The sequence below is a fragment of the Cavia porcellus genome, unplaced genomic scaffold (assembly GCF_034190915.1).
Source record: "Cavia porcellus strain 051 isolate PalLab524CR breed Dunkin Hartley unplaced genomic scaffold, mCavPor4.1 scaffold_22, whole genome shotgun sequence".
Lineage (NCBI taxonomy): Eukaryota > Metazoa > Chordata > Mammalia > Rodentia > Caviidae > Cavia > Cavia porcellus.
In genome coordinates this window covers 32,612,684-32,626,325 of record NW_026947505.1, presented here as the reverse complement: position 1 = coordinate 32,626,325, position 13,642 = coordinate 32,612,684, and the positions used below count along the sequence as shown (strand labels likewise).

At 38.4% G+C, this 13,642-nt stretch overlaps 1 protein-coding gene across 3 annotated transcripts in view; it reads left to right on the top strand.

Annotated features, from left to right (window-relative positions):
* Positions 1 to 1,076: 1,076 nt before the first annotated feature.
* Pcmt1 (protein-L-isoaspartate (D-aspartate) O-methyltransferase) overlaps positions 1,077 to 13,642 on the top strand; it is a 60,571-nt gene continuing 48,005 nt past the window's right edge. The window contains exon 1 of one of the 3 annotated variants that reach the window (XM_063233013.1): positions 1,077 to 1,571. In XM_063233013.1, coding sequence (XP_063089083.1) covers positions 1,343 to 1,571 — 229 coding nt within the window. In that variant the 5' untranslated portion in view covers positions 1,077 to 1,342. The remainder of the gene's footprint in view (positions 1,572 to 13,642) is intronic. The other 2 variants (XM_013148831.3, XM_003466378.5) reach the window with 2 other exon arrangements.

Genomic DNA, 13,642 nt, shown 5'->3' with positions numbered 1-13,642 from the left:
CCATTACCCTCACACCAAAGATATTATCCATACACAACTGAAGTTAAGTGACTGAGAGCAAATGCAGCAGCTTACATGTAGAAATGCAAGTAAGAAATGTAAACAAAATGGGCTAACTCAAAACAACTAAGAGCACATGAAGTCTAAGAGACTTTATTCAGAAATTAAAAGCAAATGGTTTATTGTGGTTTTCTCGGAGGTTTCAAGATCATCAAGAAATCATAAAGACATAGAACCAAAAACTGTAACATGGATTAGAGTCTAAACTGACAATTACATCCCTAACATCAAAGTAAAAAGCAGTATTTTGCATTGTGGGTTTTTTAATCGTCACAGACTAGAGTTGAGGTAATTGTTTATTTTGGGCCAAAGCAGGCTATGTCACATTTGATAAAAATTTTGAGAAATAGAATTTGGAAATGGCTTTCTGATGTAGCAGCATAGACGTTTTGACACATCCTTTCTGAAAGTTTACTGGACTAAAAGATGGCTGGATTCTGTCAACTTCAATAATTAGGAACCAGCAATATTCTCTGCTTCTCATGATCCTGAAGAGCTAAAAGAAAATAAAGCTTTCCTCAGTTTTAAGACTAAGTGATAAAACACACACTTGCCTTGGGAGACTAAAATATTCAGCATAGGATACTGTGGGTTGTTTTTTTTTTTTTTTTTTTTTTTTTAACCAATTATAGCTCTTTACATTTGTCTTGTTCTAAATCAGCAAAGTTTATTCCCCCACTCCACCTCCATGTCCTGGTAGTCTTCCACTTTGAATTTGTACTTTACAAGTTGAGAACAGACAGGGTCCCAAAGCCTCCTTAACCAGTGGTGTGCCTGTCACAAAGCAGGATGTTGGAGTAGTCAGGTTAGAGACAGCCTTTGCCCTTGGGCTCTATTAACATGATACCAGTTCCTTGATTGGGAGTCTTACTCCAATCAACCTGAATATTAGATTAGCAGGGTTGGATGAGGCAGGTCGGAGGAAGACTACCGTCTAACAATCTGGACAGCTATAGGAGCAGATCTGCTGCTTGCAACAGCTGACCAAGCGACGACTGCGGAGTCACAGTATCCGCAAAAAATTCCGCCCCGCCACCCGGCTGCCGCGCTCGGCGGCCCACTGTGCTAGCAGCCGCAGTACGAAGGCGGTGCGGAGATGGAGGCCTCGGGAAGGGGCACGCGGAGGCAGCTGTGCTGACTCAGCCGGCTTTCCCGCGGTCGCCAGGCAGCCACAAGAGCCACCAGAACACGCCTGGGAAGGGGCCACAGGCCTTCCCGCCTCCGGCCCCACCCGGCCGCACCCGTTTTGGCGGCGTCACAGAGCGCATGCGTGCCGCAGGGGATGCCGGGAGCGCGCAGTGGCGGCAGCGGCGGCGACGGCAGTAAAAGCGGCAGCTCCAGCGGGGACGCCAGCGGGGCGGTGACCGTGTGGGAGGTGGTCTCACTCTTGGGAAAACTGCTTGGCACCGTCGCCGCACTGAAGGTGATTCTGTACCTGCTCCGGGTGTGCTTAGCGATGGCCTGGAAATCCGGCGGCGCCAGCCACTCGGAGCTAATCCACAACCTCCGCAGTAAGTGCCACCCCCGCCCAGTGTGGGCCAGCTGGGGTAGGCTGGGCCTGGACTGGATCCCCCTGGGCTGTCCGGAACGTTGTGTCTGCACCCCAGTGTCTGTTGGAGGGGTCCGGCGTGTGGTTGCACCAGTCGTCCCCACCTCCCCCCAGGACCTGTCACTTGGCGGCGGCGCGGACTAGAAGAGAAAATGAGCAAAGGGCCATTGATTTGGGGGCAGAGGGGTTCTTCTCCCCGAGGGCGTGAGGGCATAGAATGCGGGACAGGTGGTGGGGCGGTGTCTGCGGCCTGACAGGCGAGGGGCGTGACTTTGGGGTAGGTGTGGGATTGGATTCCTAGAAACTGGGTTGCCACCGAGAACCCCATCTTCGGTCCTCGCATTTTCTCACCTTCCTCCTCCTCAAGCGACCTCACTGCAAGCTTTCTCTCTGATTCTGCCTCCCCCGCCCTCTGTTTTTTCCTTTAGAGGGAGATGCCACTGATATGTGCGAGGGGAGGGAGAGGAAGATGAGAGTATAGCTATTGCAGATGCTAGGAGAAATTTCTCGGGTGGCTGTTTGGGTGGAAAGCTCCTTGGGGGGCGGAGAAACAGAGGCCCAGGGGTTGCTGTTCCTGAGACTTGGAATAGTGGAGCCATCTGAGATTCTGAATCCAGCAAACAATTACGCTTGGGAGTGTTCAACTTTTTTCATTGGTACCATAGGTCTTAAAAACCTTACATGGAAGTTTTTTTGGTATTATTTTCATTAGTTATTGTATTTTTTCCTCTGATGATAATTTTAAGATGCAATGAGTGCTGTGTCACTTCTTTTTTAAATTAACATACACTGCTGCTCACTGGTTGGGACTGAAGTCCAGAATGATCTCACTCTGGTCACAATTTATAACTCTCTTTGCCATTATCGTTGCAAATAATTATATACTGCCAAGCGATAATTTTAATTGTGCAGTGATATTTAGCTCTTCATGTGTTTGCCTCATCTGTCAACTCCATTTGTAACCTGGTAAAGGGCTTGGGCCACTGTTTAAAAAAAACAATTTTTGTGTCCTCTCAAAGATCTTAGAATCCATTCCTTTTTTTTCCACAAAAGCTAAGTAAGTGTCCATTGTATGCCTAGATCTGTGGTAGGAATATAAAGGTTAATGAGAGAAATACATAGGAGTGGTTATCACTTAATATATTCATTTAACATTTTAAAAGCAATACATGAACTGTGGAAATTGTGTCATTGTTTAGTAATACAAGGTAAGGAAGAGTGTTTAGATGTCAAACTTGTCAACCATTACCACCACTCACTTTATGGGAGGATATTTGTACATTTATATACTGAGGCAATAATATGAAGTACGATTTCATTGCTCATGAAGTGGACGTAAGTTCAATATGTTGTAAAAATTTTTTATAAACTTCCTTAACATGATTTAAGTGCCTACTACTTAAAGTATACAATGTTCAATATGTGAGTTGTGACTAAGGAATTTTCCATTAGTAGGTTATCACAGTAGACACAGGGCTTTGGCAGAAATTTGTAATCTATCAGGTTTTAAAAGTGTTTACGTTTTTGGGCCAAATGTGCAATAAGCCAAGACTAGGTATCTTCCCAGTAGTGTTGTAATCATTTTGATGTTTTGTATTACCATGCTTAGCTAAAATTTCTAAGCATATATATATTTTTAAAAATTTATTTATTTTTTAAAAATCGGTACTGGGGATCAAACTCACAACCGCCTGCCTGCAAGGCAGGTGCTTATGCTGCTGAGCTAAATCCCCAGCCCCTTAAATTTATTTTTTTTTAGACAGGTTCTTGCTATGTAGGTTAGGCTGGCCTTGAACTCACTATGTTGTGAGCCTCCTGAGTGCTGGAATTACAGGCATGCATCACCATGGCCAGCAAAACATGTTTTCTTGTGTGTCAGAAAATTTAATAAGAAATATTTAACATCCATGGTTGCTGATAATGGGACTCTTTAGCTCTGTCCTAGATCTGTGATTGGTAAGAGGAAGCTAGAGTACTCAAACTGTTTAGCCTCTTGTTACACTTGTGCAACTTTAAACTTTTTGGTGAGGTAATTCTAGATAATTTCTTTTTTACTTATTTATTATAAAAGCAATATTCATATGGGGATGTAGCTCACTGGTAGGGCACCTGTCTAGGATAAGTGGGGCCTTGGATTCAATTTGCATTTTATATATATATATATATATATGCACACACAAATATAAAATGCATGTGTAAAAATTGTAGTTGGCACAGTTTAAAAATACTTTCTTCTTGTTTTTTCTTTTGTGTGTATTCCTCCTGAAGAGTTTTTTTTTTCTCCTTCCAGAGATTGAACTCATGACCTTGTGCTTGCCAGGCAGGCGCTTATGGCATGGAGCTAAATCTCCAGCCTTGCTTTTTTTTTCTGTAGGAGTGGGGATTTGAACCCAGAGACTTGTACACATGAAGCAAGTGCTCTGCCACTAAACTACATCTGCCCTCTAAATTAAAGGCTTTCAAATAAGCTGTAGGAAAAGATGGAAATATGATTATGTTGAGATTGAAGTGAAATCTACAAATTGGAAAATGGGGCAAAGTATGGTTTTACTGTTTTTTAAAAGATAAGCTCATAATTTACTTAATTTTAATATTATAATTTATTGAAAACATTTACCGAGCTTTTCTTTTGTATTAGAAGATATTATTTTTGCAGGGTAAGGGTACTAGGAATTGAACTCAAGACCTCAAATTTGTCAGGCACTGCATCACTGGGCTAAATCTCTACCCCCTGTATCAGAGGATACTGTAATAGAAGTAAAAGAGGGTATGAAAAAAGTTGGGTGTGATTTCATAGTTGATACCTCATTTATAGACTGGCTTAGACTGTAATGTAGATTTTTTTTGTAATTTTCTGACTTATGTGATGATATCTATTGGTTTTTGTTTTTTTTTTTGGAAACAGGGTCTCATTGTGTAGTTCAGGCTGGCTTTGAACTCACTACGTAGCCCAGGCTGGCCTTGAACTTTTGGTGACTCTTGCCTCAGTCTCCTGAGCACTGTGATTATAGGAATGTGTTACCATGTGTGGTGTGATATCTGGTCTTTTAGTAAGTTAGAACAGGAAATCTAAGTCTTCAGCATGTTTCAGAATCTCTTGTGATTAGCTTATTAAAATAGATGCTTGAAGCTCAGTAATTTGTATTTCTAACATATTCTTAAATTACGCTATAAAGAATTTAAAATTACAGGATGACAAAAAAAAAAAAAAAAAAGAAGTTAAAAAGGGGCTGGGGATTTAGCTCAGCGGCATAAGCACCTGCCTTGTAAGTGCGTGGTCATGAGTTGGATCCCTGGTACTGATAAAAAAGAAGACGACAAAAAAAAAAAAAAAGTTACAAGATTAAGTTCTGCTAATGTTTCAGTTAACTCGGTTTTATGCATTAGCATAAAGTTTTACAAAAATTCTGTAGCAGTTCTGCACTGTAGAACTGCTGTTGTACAAGGCAGCTTCTAGCTACCTATAGCATTGAGCATTTGAAATGAGGTTAGGACAACTAAGAACTAGAATTTTATTTACGCTTAATTAACTACATGTAGCTAATGGTTATGGTTAAGGTTAGCACAGGTCTACAGAAATGAAAAGTTATTTTATGATTATGGATTCATAATTGTTGATAAAAACAAATTAATTTAAAAATAATTACAAGGCTACTTAATCCAAGGAATGTGTTTAATATATTATTTCTTACTTTAATTGTAAACCATGGTAAAATTTAGGAGGATTGTAGGTAGCAGGAGTACATAAAGTAGTTTCCTAGAGGAAGGGTAACTAAATAAGAAGTTTTGTGAAAGATAACTCTTAACTTCCAGATTTAAACATCATACCATCCACTTAATGTTAACAATTGTTTTAGATACTATATAAAATATAGTATCTAAAGGTATATAAAATATAGTATCTAAAAGGTTAAAAATCTTTTTTGTAGGCCAAAAAACCTACCCTATTAAACAGTTAGTTTTTCTTATATTTCTTTTCCTTTTTTTTTTTTTTTTTTTTTGTCTTTTCTGAGACGGAGTCTCGTCGTGTCATACAGGCTGGCCTTAAGCTCACTTTGTAGCCCAGGCTGGTCTTGAATTTGCTGTTATCTTCCTCCCTCAGCGAGTTCTCGGTGTGCCACCATGCTCAGCTTTTAAAACTTTCTTCTCTTTTTATTTTTGCTACTGGGATCAAACTCAAGACCTTGCACTTTCCAGGCAGGCGCTTGTGCCACTGAGCTGTATCTCTGGCTTTTTTTGTTTTTTTTTTTGTCTTTTTCATTTTTATCGGTACCAGGGATCGAACTCACGACTGCCTGCTTGCAAGGCAGGCACTTATGCCGCTGAGCTAAATCCTCAGCCCTGCTTTTTTTGTTTTTTCTGGTTTTTTGAGACAGAATTTCGCCCTGTAGTTTGGAGTGGCCTTGAATTTATGTGATCCTTTTGCCTCAGCCTCCTAAGTGGAGCACAGTTTGTGATGGCGGGGAAGGCCTCCCTGAGGTCTCTGGAGCAGAATTTGAGGGAGGGGAAGAAACAAGCCATTCAGATGGAGATGAGGGACTGGCATTCCCTGCAAACAAAATAGCGATTTCTAGATTTGGACTTGAGATATGGGCTGAAGATGAGAGACAAAGATGTGACACCAAGGTTTGAGGCCCTGGAACATGGAAAGCTTTGCCATTTTCTGAACTGAAAGTAGTAGGGAGCAGCAGGTTTTTGGCGGGGATAGCAGTGGGAGATGAGAACTTTATTTTGCGAAATTAAGTTAAGACTTGAGATGCTTATAAGATATTTAAGTAGAGACCTTCTTAGGCATTTTAGATATGTGCAAATTATGATAATTGATAGTTTTGTGTCCTAAAAGCATTTACTTTTGCAAATAAATTGAAAATTTCTTACTCTGTTTAGAGCATAATTGTTAGCCATTATAGCTAGTGGAAAAAAGCATTTAGTCTTAATATTTCTGTTACTTTTGTGTGCACCTGGGGTAAATATAACCAACTAGTAAAATCCTAAGAGATTGGAGCCTTGTTTATTTACTTTAGTGGTGCTGGGGATTGAACCCAGAGCCTTAGGCAAGCTTGGCAAGTGCTGTACTACTGAGCACACTGCCATCTTTTTTTTTTTTTTTTTTTTTTTTTTGTCTTTTTCCTTTTTATCAGTACCAGGGATCGAACTCACGACTGCCTGCTTGCAAGGCAGGCGCTTATGCCGCTGAGCTAATTCCCCAGCCCCGAGCACACTGCCATCTTAAGAGATCTTCATTTAAAATGGAGAAAATATCTGTTTTAACTTATAGTCAGTCTAACTGATATAAACTAAATAACTTACAATGCATTGAATAAGAATTAATTTATATTTTTTGATTTTAGTGTCAATGTATATCCATTTACATTTGACCTAATTAAAGCTAATTAAATAATTAATTAAATTAATTAAATAAAAGTTCTGTTCGGTCACATTAGATCTAGATGCCTCGTTGTATTACAGTCTTCTTATTATCTCCTAAGCTGAATGAGGGGCAAGGTATCGTTGTACTGTTAACATTTTTGTATGTGAATATGTGTATGTGTATTGCAAGCTGGTATAAGACTGGCTATGTTCTGCTTCAGTCTCCCAAGTGTTGGGATACAAGCGTAGTCGTCCGTCCCCCCCCCCCCCCCTCCACCTCTCGGGTGTCTTTTGTAGCCTAGGCTGGTCTCAAACTTGTAACGATTCTCCTGCCTCTGCCTCCTCAGTGCTGGGAATTCAGGTGTGTGCACCATGCCCAGCTCCCATGTCATTTTTATTAGTATTGAGGCTTGCTATGACTGACATACTTTAAGGGTGGCAGTGAAAAACCAAAGATTATTAGACAGGGATGAAGAAATAACAAGAGAGTCAACATGTTATTTATTACTTTGACAGGATTGAAGTTGTTTGGTTTAGCAGAGGAGTTTTTAGGTAACAATGGTGTGTAAATATTTGAAGGAATATCATCTTAGAAGAAGGTTAAATCAGGACAGTAGAGGACAGATTTTTGGTTCATTATAAGGAAGAATTCACATAGCTATCTTAACAAATAGTGGAAGGACTATTGAAAAACACTATTTTCTGGTATTGAATATACTGAAGCAGAGTGGTTAACTATTTCACTGTAATTGCAGAAGGGATTTTTGTCATCAGGTTTGGATATACAGTAGATGTCCAGGGACCCTTCCAAATCCAAATTTCCACGATTAAAAAAATAACATTATGAATTACATAATGCTTTTTTTTGGTTTTTTCTTTTTTTGGTACCAGGGATTGAACATACAACCTCATGCTTACCAGGCAAATGATTGAGCCACTGGATTACATAATGCTTATGGAGTATGTGTATGTTTCACGAACACGCTACAGAAATTAACATTTTAGCCAGGGTTATAGTTCAGCGGCACAGTGCCTGCCTGGCAAAAGCCAAAAACAAACAAAAAAAACCCTCCAAACTAGAAATTAACATTTTAATGTTAACATCTAATGTTACCTACATTTTTGAACTTTGCATAAGATTTTAGTTTGTTAGAGATGAAAAAAGTCCAAGGAACATATTCTTTGTGAAAAATAGTGTCAAAACAGCTTATTTTTTTCCTATTGAGAGTGATTAAGATATAAAGAAAGGCTGTTTTATATACATATAAATAAATAAATAAATATATATACACACATATATCCCTAGCCCAATTTTTTTTCTTTAATAGGAGGAAAAGTTTATTTGGCTCACAATTTGTAGAGGCTTCAGTCCATAATCAACTTGACTACAATGCAGGGTGGCACATAGCAGAGGGGCAACAGTTCATGGAAGATAGAAGGTAGCAAAAGCAAGTAAAGGAACAACCCCTAACCCTTTTTATAGTTTATTTAAAGACAGGCCTCACCTGGTTGCTTAGGTGGGGCTCAAATTTGAGATCCTCCTGCTTTAGACTACCTCAGCACTGGGATTACAGGCATATACCACTGTATCCAGCTGAAAGACATATTGTACATATTTAAATAATATCTGGTACTTAGATAATGTGGTTTATCATAACTTGCCCCACATAAAATTCTTCTTTGATTATAGTATGCGTTTAAATATATTTCCTCTTAGACTTTCTTTCTTTCTTTTTTTTTTTTTTTTTTTGTGGTACTCGGGATGGAACTTATGACCACATGCTGGCCAGGCAGGCGCTTATGCCACTGAGCTAAATCCCCAGCCTTTCCTCTTAGACTTTCTGTACTGAGAATGTCTCAAGCTTTAAAGCCTGTTGTGCCTATCATTTTGGATGTGAAAGTGAAAGGTGAAAGTTTTATTAATGTCTTTTTGACAGTCAAAAAGAATTGCAGGGTAAATGATTACCAGCTGTTGTCTTAAGCTAATAAGGTAATACTTCTTTTATTGAGATGTAACAGTAGCAAGTTTAGAAAAAGTTTTTATGTAGTTTAAAATCCATCTGCTTTATACTAACACTGACTGCCAGCTTTTCATTTCTGCCACAATTGTTTCTTTTCTTCTATTCTCTGAGATAAAATTTTTTTTTGGAATAATGATTGATTCTTTCACACTGCCTCATATTAACTCAGCAACTTGTAAAAATAACTTTCATAACCATCCCTGTCCTGTTTTCATTAATACCACCTGTGTTAGCTCTCTCTCTTACTATAACAACTATTTGAAATGGTCAACTTATCAAGAGAAAATGTTTATTTTGGGGATTTCTTGGTCATTTGGGCCTGTGATGAGGTGGAATATTATTGCAGAAATGTGTGGTAAAGGAAGACTGCTCACCTCCTGACCAAAAAGTGAGAGAGGAAGAGGTTGGGTCTTACAGTCCCATTAAAGGGCAATTCCCACCCACAGGTGGCCTGAAGACTCTCACTGGGCCCTATCTCATAAAGTTTCCACCACTTCCCAGTACCACCAAGTTGCAGTCCCTTCAACACATGTGTACTTGGGAGAATATACCAGATCTAAACTATGGCAGTATCCCAGCCAAGGTTCTGAGTTCCCACTTGGAGTGATGCAGATGATGTCTGATTGCTTGCAACACTTCTCTCTTTTTTTTTTTCCTCTCTTCAGGTCTGTTCTGCCCATCATACTGATTTATCTCCTATGCTGCTGTCTGTTATGTCAGTTTGTTCAGGCATCCAAATGTTTACTGTATTAAGTGTAAACACCTAAGGTTTAGCTTTCAGGACTCTTTAATGTCCCATATAACCCACTCCTGTGTTCCAGCTCCACTCCTATTCTTCAGACTAGCCTCATTTTCTTCCTTATATGTCTTGTGTGTTACTGTACTACATGTTCAGCTGTTATGATAAAGACCAAAATAACATCTGGGCTTGTTGGGAGGCATCCCTATAATGTAGGCACTCTGGAAGTCTGAAGCAGAAAGATAGCAAGTTTCAGCCCAGCCTGGGCAGTTTAACAGGTCCTTATCTCAAAACAAAAATTAAAATAAAACAAAACAGACTGGTACAAAGGCCCTGGGTTCAGTCCCCAGTATTGGGAGAAAAATAGTTTAAACCAAAGCTTTTCCCTGTAACACTGCAAGTCTAAGCCATTAAGGGATTCTATGTATGGTATTTCCATGGTGTCAGAGATCAAGGCTCATCTCTTGTTGCTCTGCTGTTTCCCAGCAGTAAATTGAAGCAGTAAATTGAAGATAGTTTACCATTCCAGCGGGGGGGGGGGGGCGGAGAGAACAGGAGAAAAGAACAAAATACTTCTTTTAAGGGCATCCTCTGGGTGTTGCATACATAATTTCTGTATATGTTCCATCGACAAGAACTTAATTGCAGCCCATGCATAAATACAGGAAGGCTAGAGAATGCATCCCTTAAAATTCTATCACTGAAAGAAAGGGAGTCCCAGCTCTATCTTGCTAATTGTGTGTGTGTTAGTGTGTGCATGTGAGCAGTATCTGTTACTGTACATTTATAATAATAATGAACTTCCCATTGCAGTGGGAAGAGGTTAGGAGAATTGAAAAGATGAATTTTAAGTCAAGTAGTATGTGCACACAGTTGAAAGAGAAAGTATAAAAAGGATTTATATAAACAGTTGTTTGTTCTATTCATCTGTTACTCATTTTTCTGGTGATCATTTTCATTATCTTTAATTTATACTCTTTTGCTGTTGTTTCTTGGTTTATTAGGTTTGGACATCTGCTGACATGCCAAGATAGATAAGGCTTTGTATACTATAACCCCCTCCCATAATTATAGTAAAAGTTTTAGTTCTTTTGTGGTTATGTACATTTTTTTTTCATGCTGAGATTCAACCCAAGACTTTGAACATGCTAGGCAAGTATATTTCCACTGAAGTATATTCCAGCCCTACATTTGTAACTTTGAGTTACATACTTCTATTTTTTGTTCCATAATTTATAAACTTCACTACTTTTTTCTCTGGTGGTACTGGGAATTGAACCTTTACACTGAACTGCTTTCTTAGCCCTTTTTTATTTTGAGATAATCTTGCTAAATTGTTATGTTGCCCAGGCTGGGGTCAAACTTTGATTCTCCTGCCTCAGCCTCACCTTACCCAGTTTTTATTTATTTATTTTTGATACTGGAGCACTTTACCACTGCGCTGCATCCTCAGGCCTTTATTGTTCTTGTTATTATTATTAGTTGTTTTGAGACAGGGTCTCACTATGTAGTTAAGGCTAGTCTTGAACTCATTATGGAACTCACAGCATTCCTTTTGCCTCAGCTTCCAGAGTGCTGGGGTTATAGGTATTCTCTATTACATCTGCCTTTGAGGACAGTGTCTTGCTAAATTGCTCAGTTGTCTTGAACTTCAGATTCTTTGTCAGCCTCTCAAATAGTCTGCACTTCGTTAACTTTAGAAGTTGAAAATCATTAGCCTTCACTGATATTTATGACCATGTCAGCGCTTTGCTGGACTGCATAGTGCACTGAGTTTATTCTGTCTGCTGTATGTTTAATGTCACATGCTCCTCTACTAAAGAGAAATGTCAAATGTTTTTCCTTTGTTACACTTAGTTGCTTGAAAGCATATCACACTTTTCTTTATATTTATAAATTATGACTCCTGAATTGTATTTTCATTTTTTCTTAAAACTTAATTTATCCTCTGTGCCTCTTTCTACCCAAGTTGGGAAGAGAAACATGTAGCTTCTTTACATGAGTTTAATTTTTCAAGCTTTTTATTACTTGGTTTACATCTTGCATTCTGTTACCTTTGTTCACCTTTTTGAGTCCTCCTGATTTCTCATTTATGTCAATTGCATGTTTGGATAATATTAGTCATTATTATAATTATTTAATGAGAGTCATGGACTCAAAGGCTGCAGGCAGATTGAGTATGGGTATTTCTCAAACTGTTCATGATTTAGAAAAGCCTAATGTAGTTACACATTTACCTCTAATTAGGTTTTACATGCAAAGTAAAACAGCAGATGTCTTTGCTGGTTGATTGAAAAATTTCAGGGTGCTGCCTGTTGTATATGTCAGAAATTACCAAAAATAGGAAAATGATTTAACAACTTAGTAATGTATTTTTGTTTAGGAAATTTTCCAAAATGGAATCCTGGACAAAAATAAGTAATTTTGTGGTGAAGATTTTGGGAAGCACATGATGAGAGCCTAATAAAGTTTTATTCTAAGCTTTGATGTGTTCAGTTTTTAATGATTGGTATCATAATTAAGAACAATTTAAAAGTTTTTAGTAGATTTTTATGAAAATTCAAAAATAGTGTCTTAATTTAGTTGCACTGTTACAGCTTCCTTAATGTCCTGGATTGATTCAAAATGTTTATCTGTTGTGGTCATTTTGACTTTGAGGAAGTTGTATAGTTTCTGATCAGTCAATGAGTTGGATGAGGACACACTGTAATATTTTTTTTTCACACTGTAATATATTTACAAGCCTGATTTTCCACTGGGTTGCACTTGGTAGCAACATTCACTGTTTTTTTTTTTTTTTTTTTTTGTCTTTTTCCTTTTTATTGGTACCAGGGATCGAACATCGAACTCACAACTGCCTGCTTGCAAGGCAGGTGCTTATGCCGCTGAGCTAAATCCCCAGCCCCCGATTCACTGTATTTTTGACCACATCTCATAAAGATACTTAAGACAGACTTCTAGAACTCCTTCAGAAAGTGGCCAAGAATGATGGTGTACCTGTATTCAAAGCAAGGGAATATTTTGAGGGTGATAAATGGTAACGTTTTTACCGTTTTGTAATAAATTGTAAAAATTAAAACATACCATTTTTCGATCATCTTTCATATACATTTTTGTATGTACAGAGTAGGGAAGGAGCCAGAGAATCTTATATAAATTTGATAGAAGTATGTTGCCTATCTTCAAAGAAGTGCTCTTTTTACTTTTAGTTTTAGAATGTACCTTGAGCAGTGTTTAAATGCCAAACTTTATCTATAGAACAGTGAATATGAGTATGATGATGATTTTAAAAACTGATGGTTTTAAAAACAACCTGAATGTGATATCATATTAATGTAATCCTAGATACTTGGGATGCTGAGGCAGGAGAATCTTGAATTTGAAGACAGCCTGAGCAACATAATAAGACCTTGCTTTAAAGTAAATAAATAAAAAATAATAACCAGATGTGGTGGCACACACCATTAACCCCAGCACTCAGGAGACTGAGGCAGGAGGTTTGCCTCAATTTCAAGGCCAGCCTGGGCTACGTGAGTTCAAGATTAGTCTGAACTCCATAATGAGGGACTGTCTCAAAACCAAACCAAAACAAACCAAACCAAACTTGATGAACATAATTGGAAGTTGTAGTGAGGTTGCTTAACCTGAAAAAAATAAGACTGGCTAGAAAGTTAAATACATGTTTTATGACTTCTGAGTGCAATCCAAGGGTTTGTGTGAGTGGGTTATAAAAAGGGAGATTTATTTTATCTTGATACATGGAAATTTTCTGATATGCAGAACGGTCTGAATGTGGAAAGGGCTTTTCTTTGAGTTAACAAGCATTGTGTTAGTGCTAGGCACTATGGCACTTGACTGTAATCCTAACCTGAGCAGTTTAGCAAATTAGCGAGACCTTGCCTC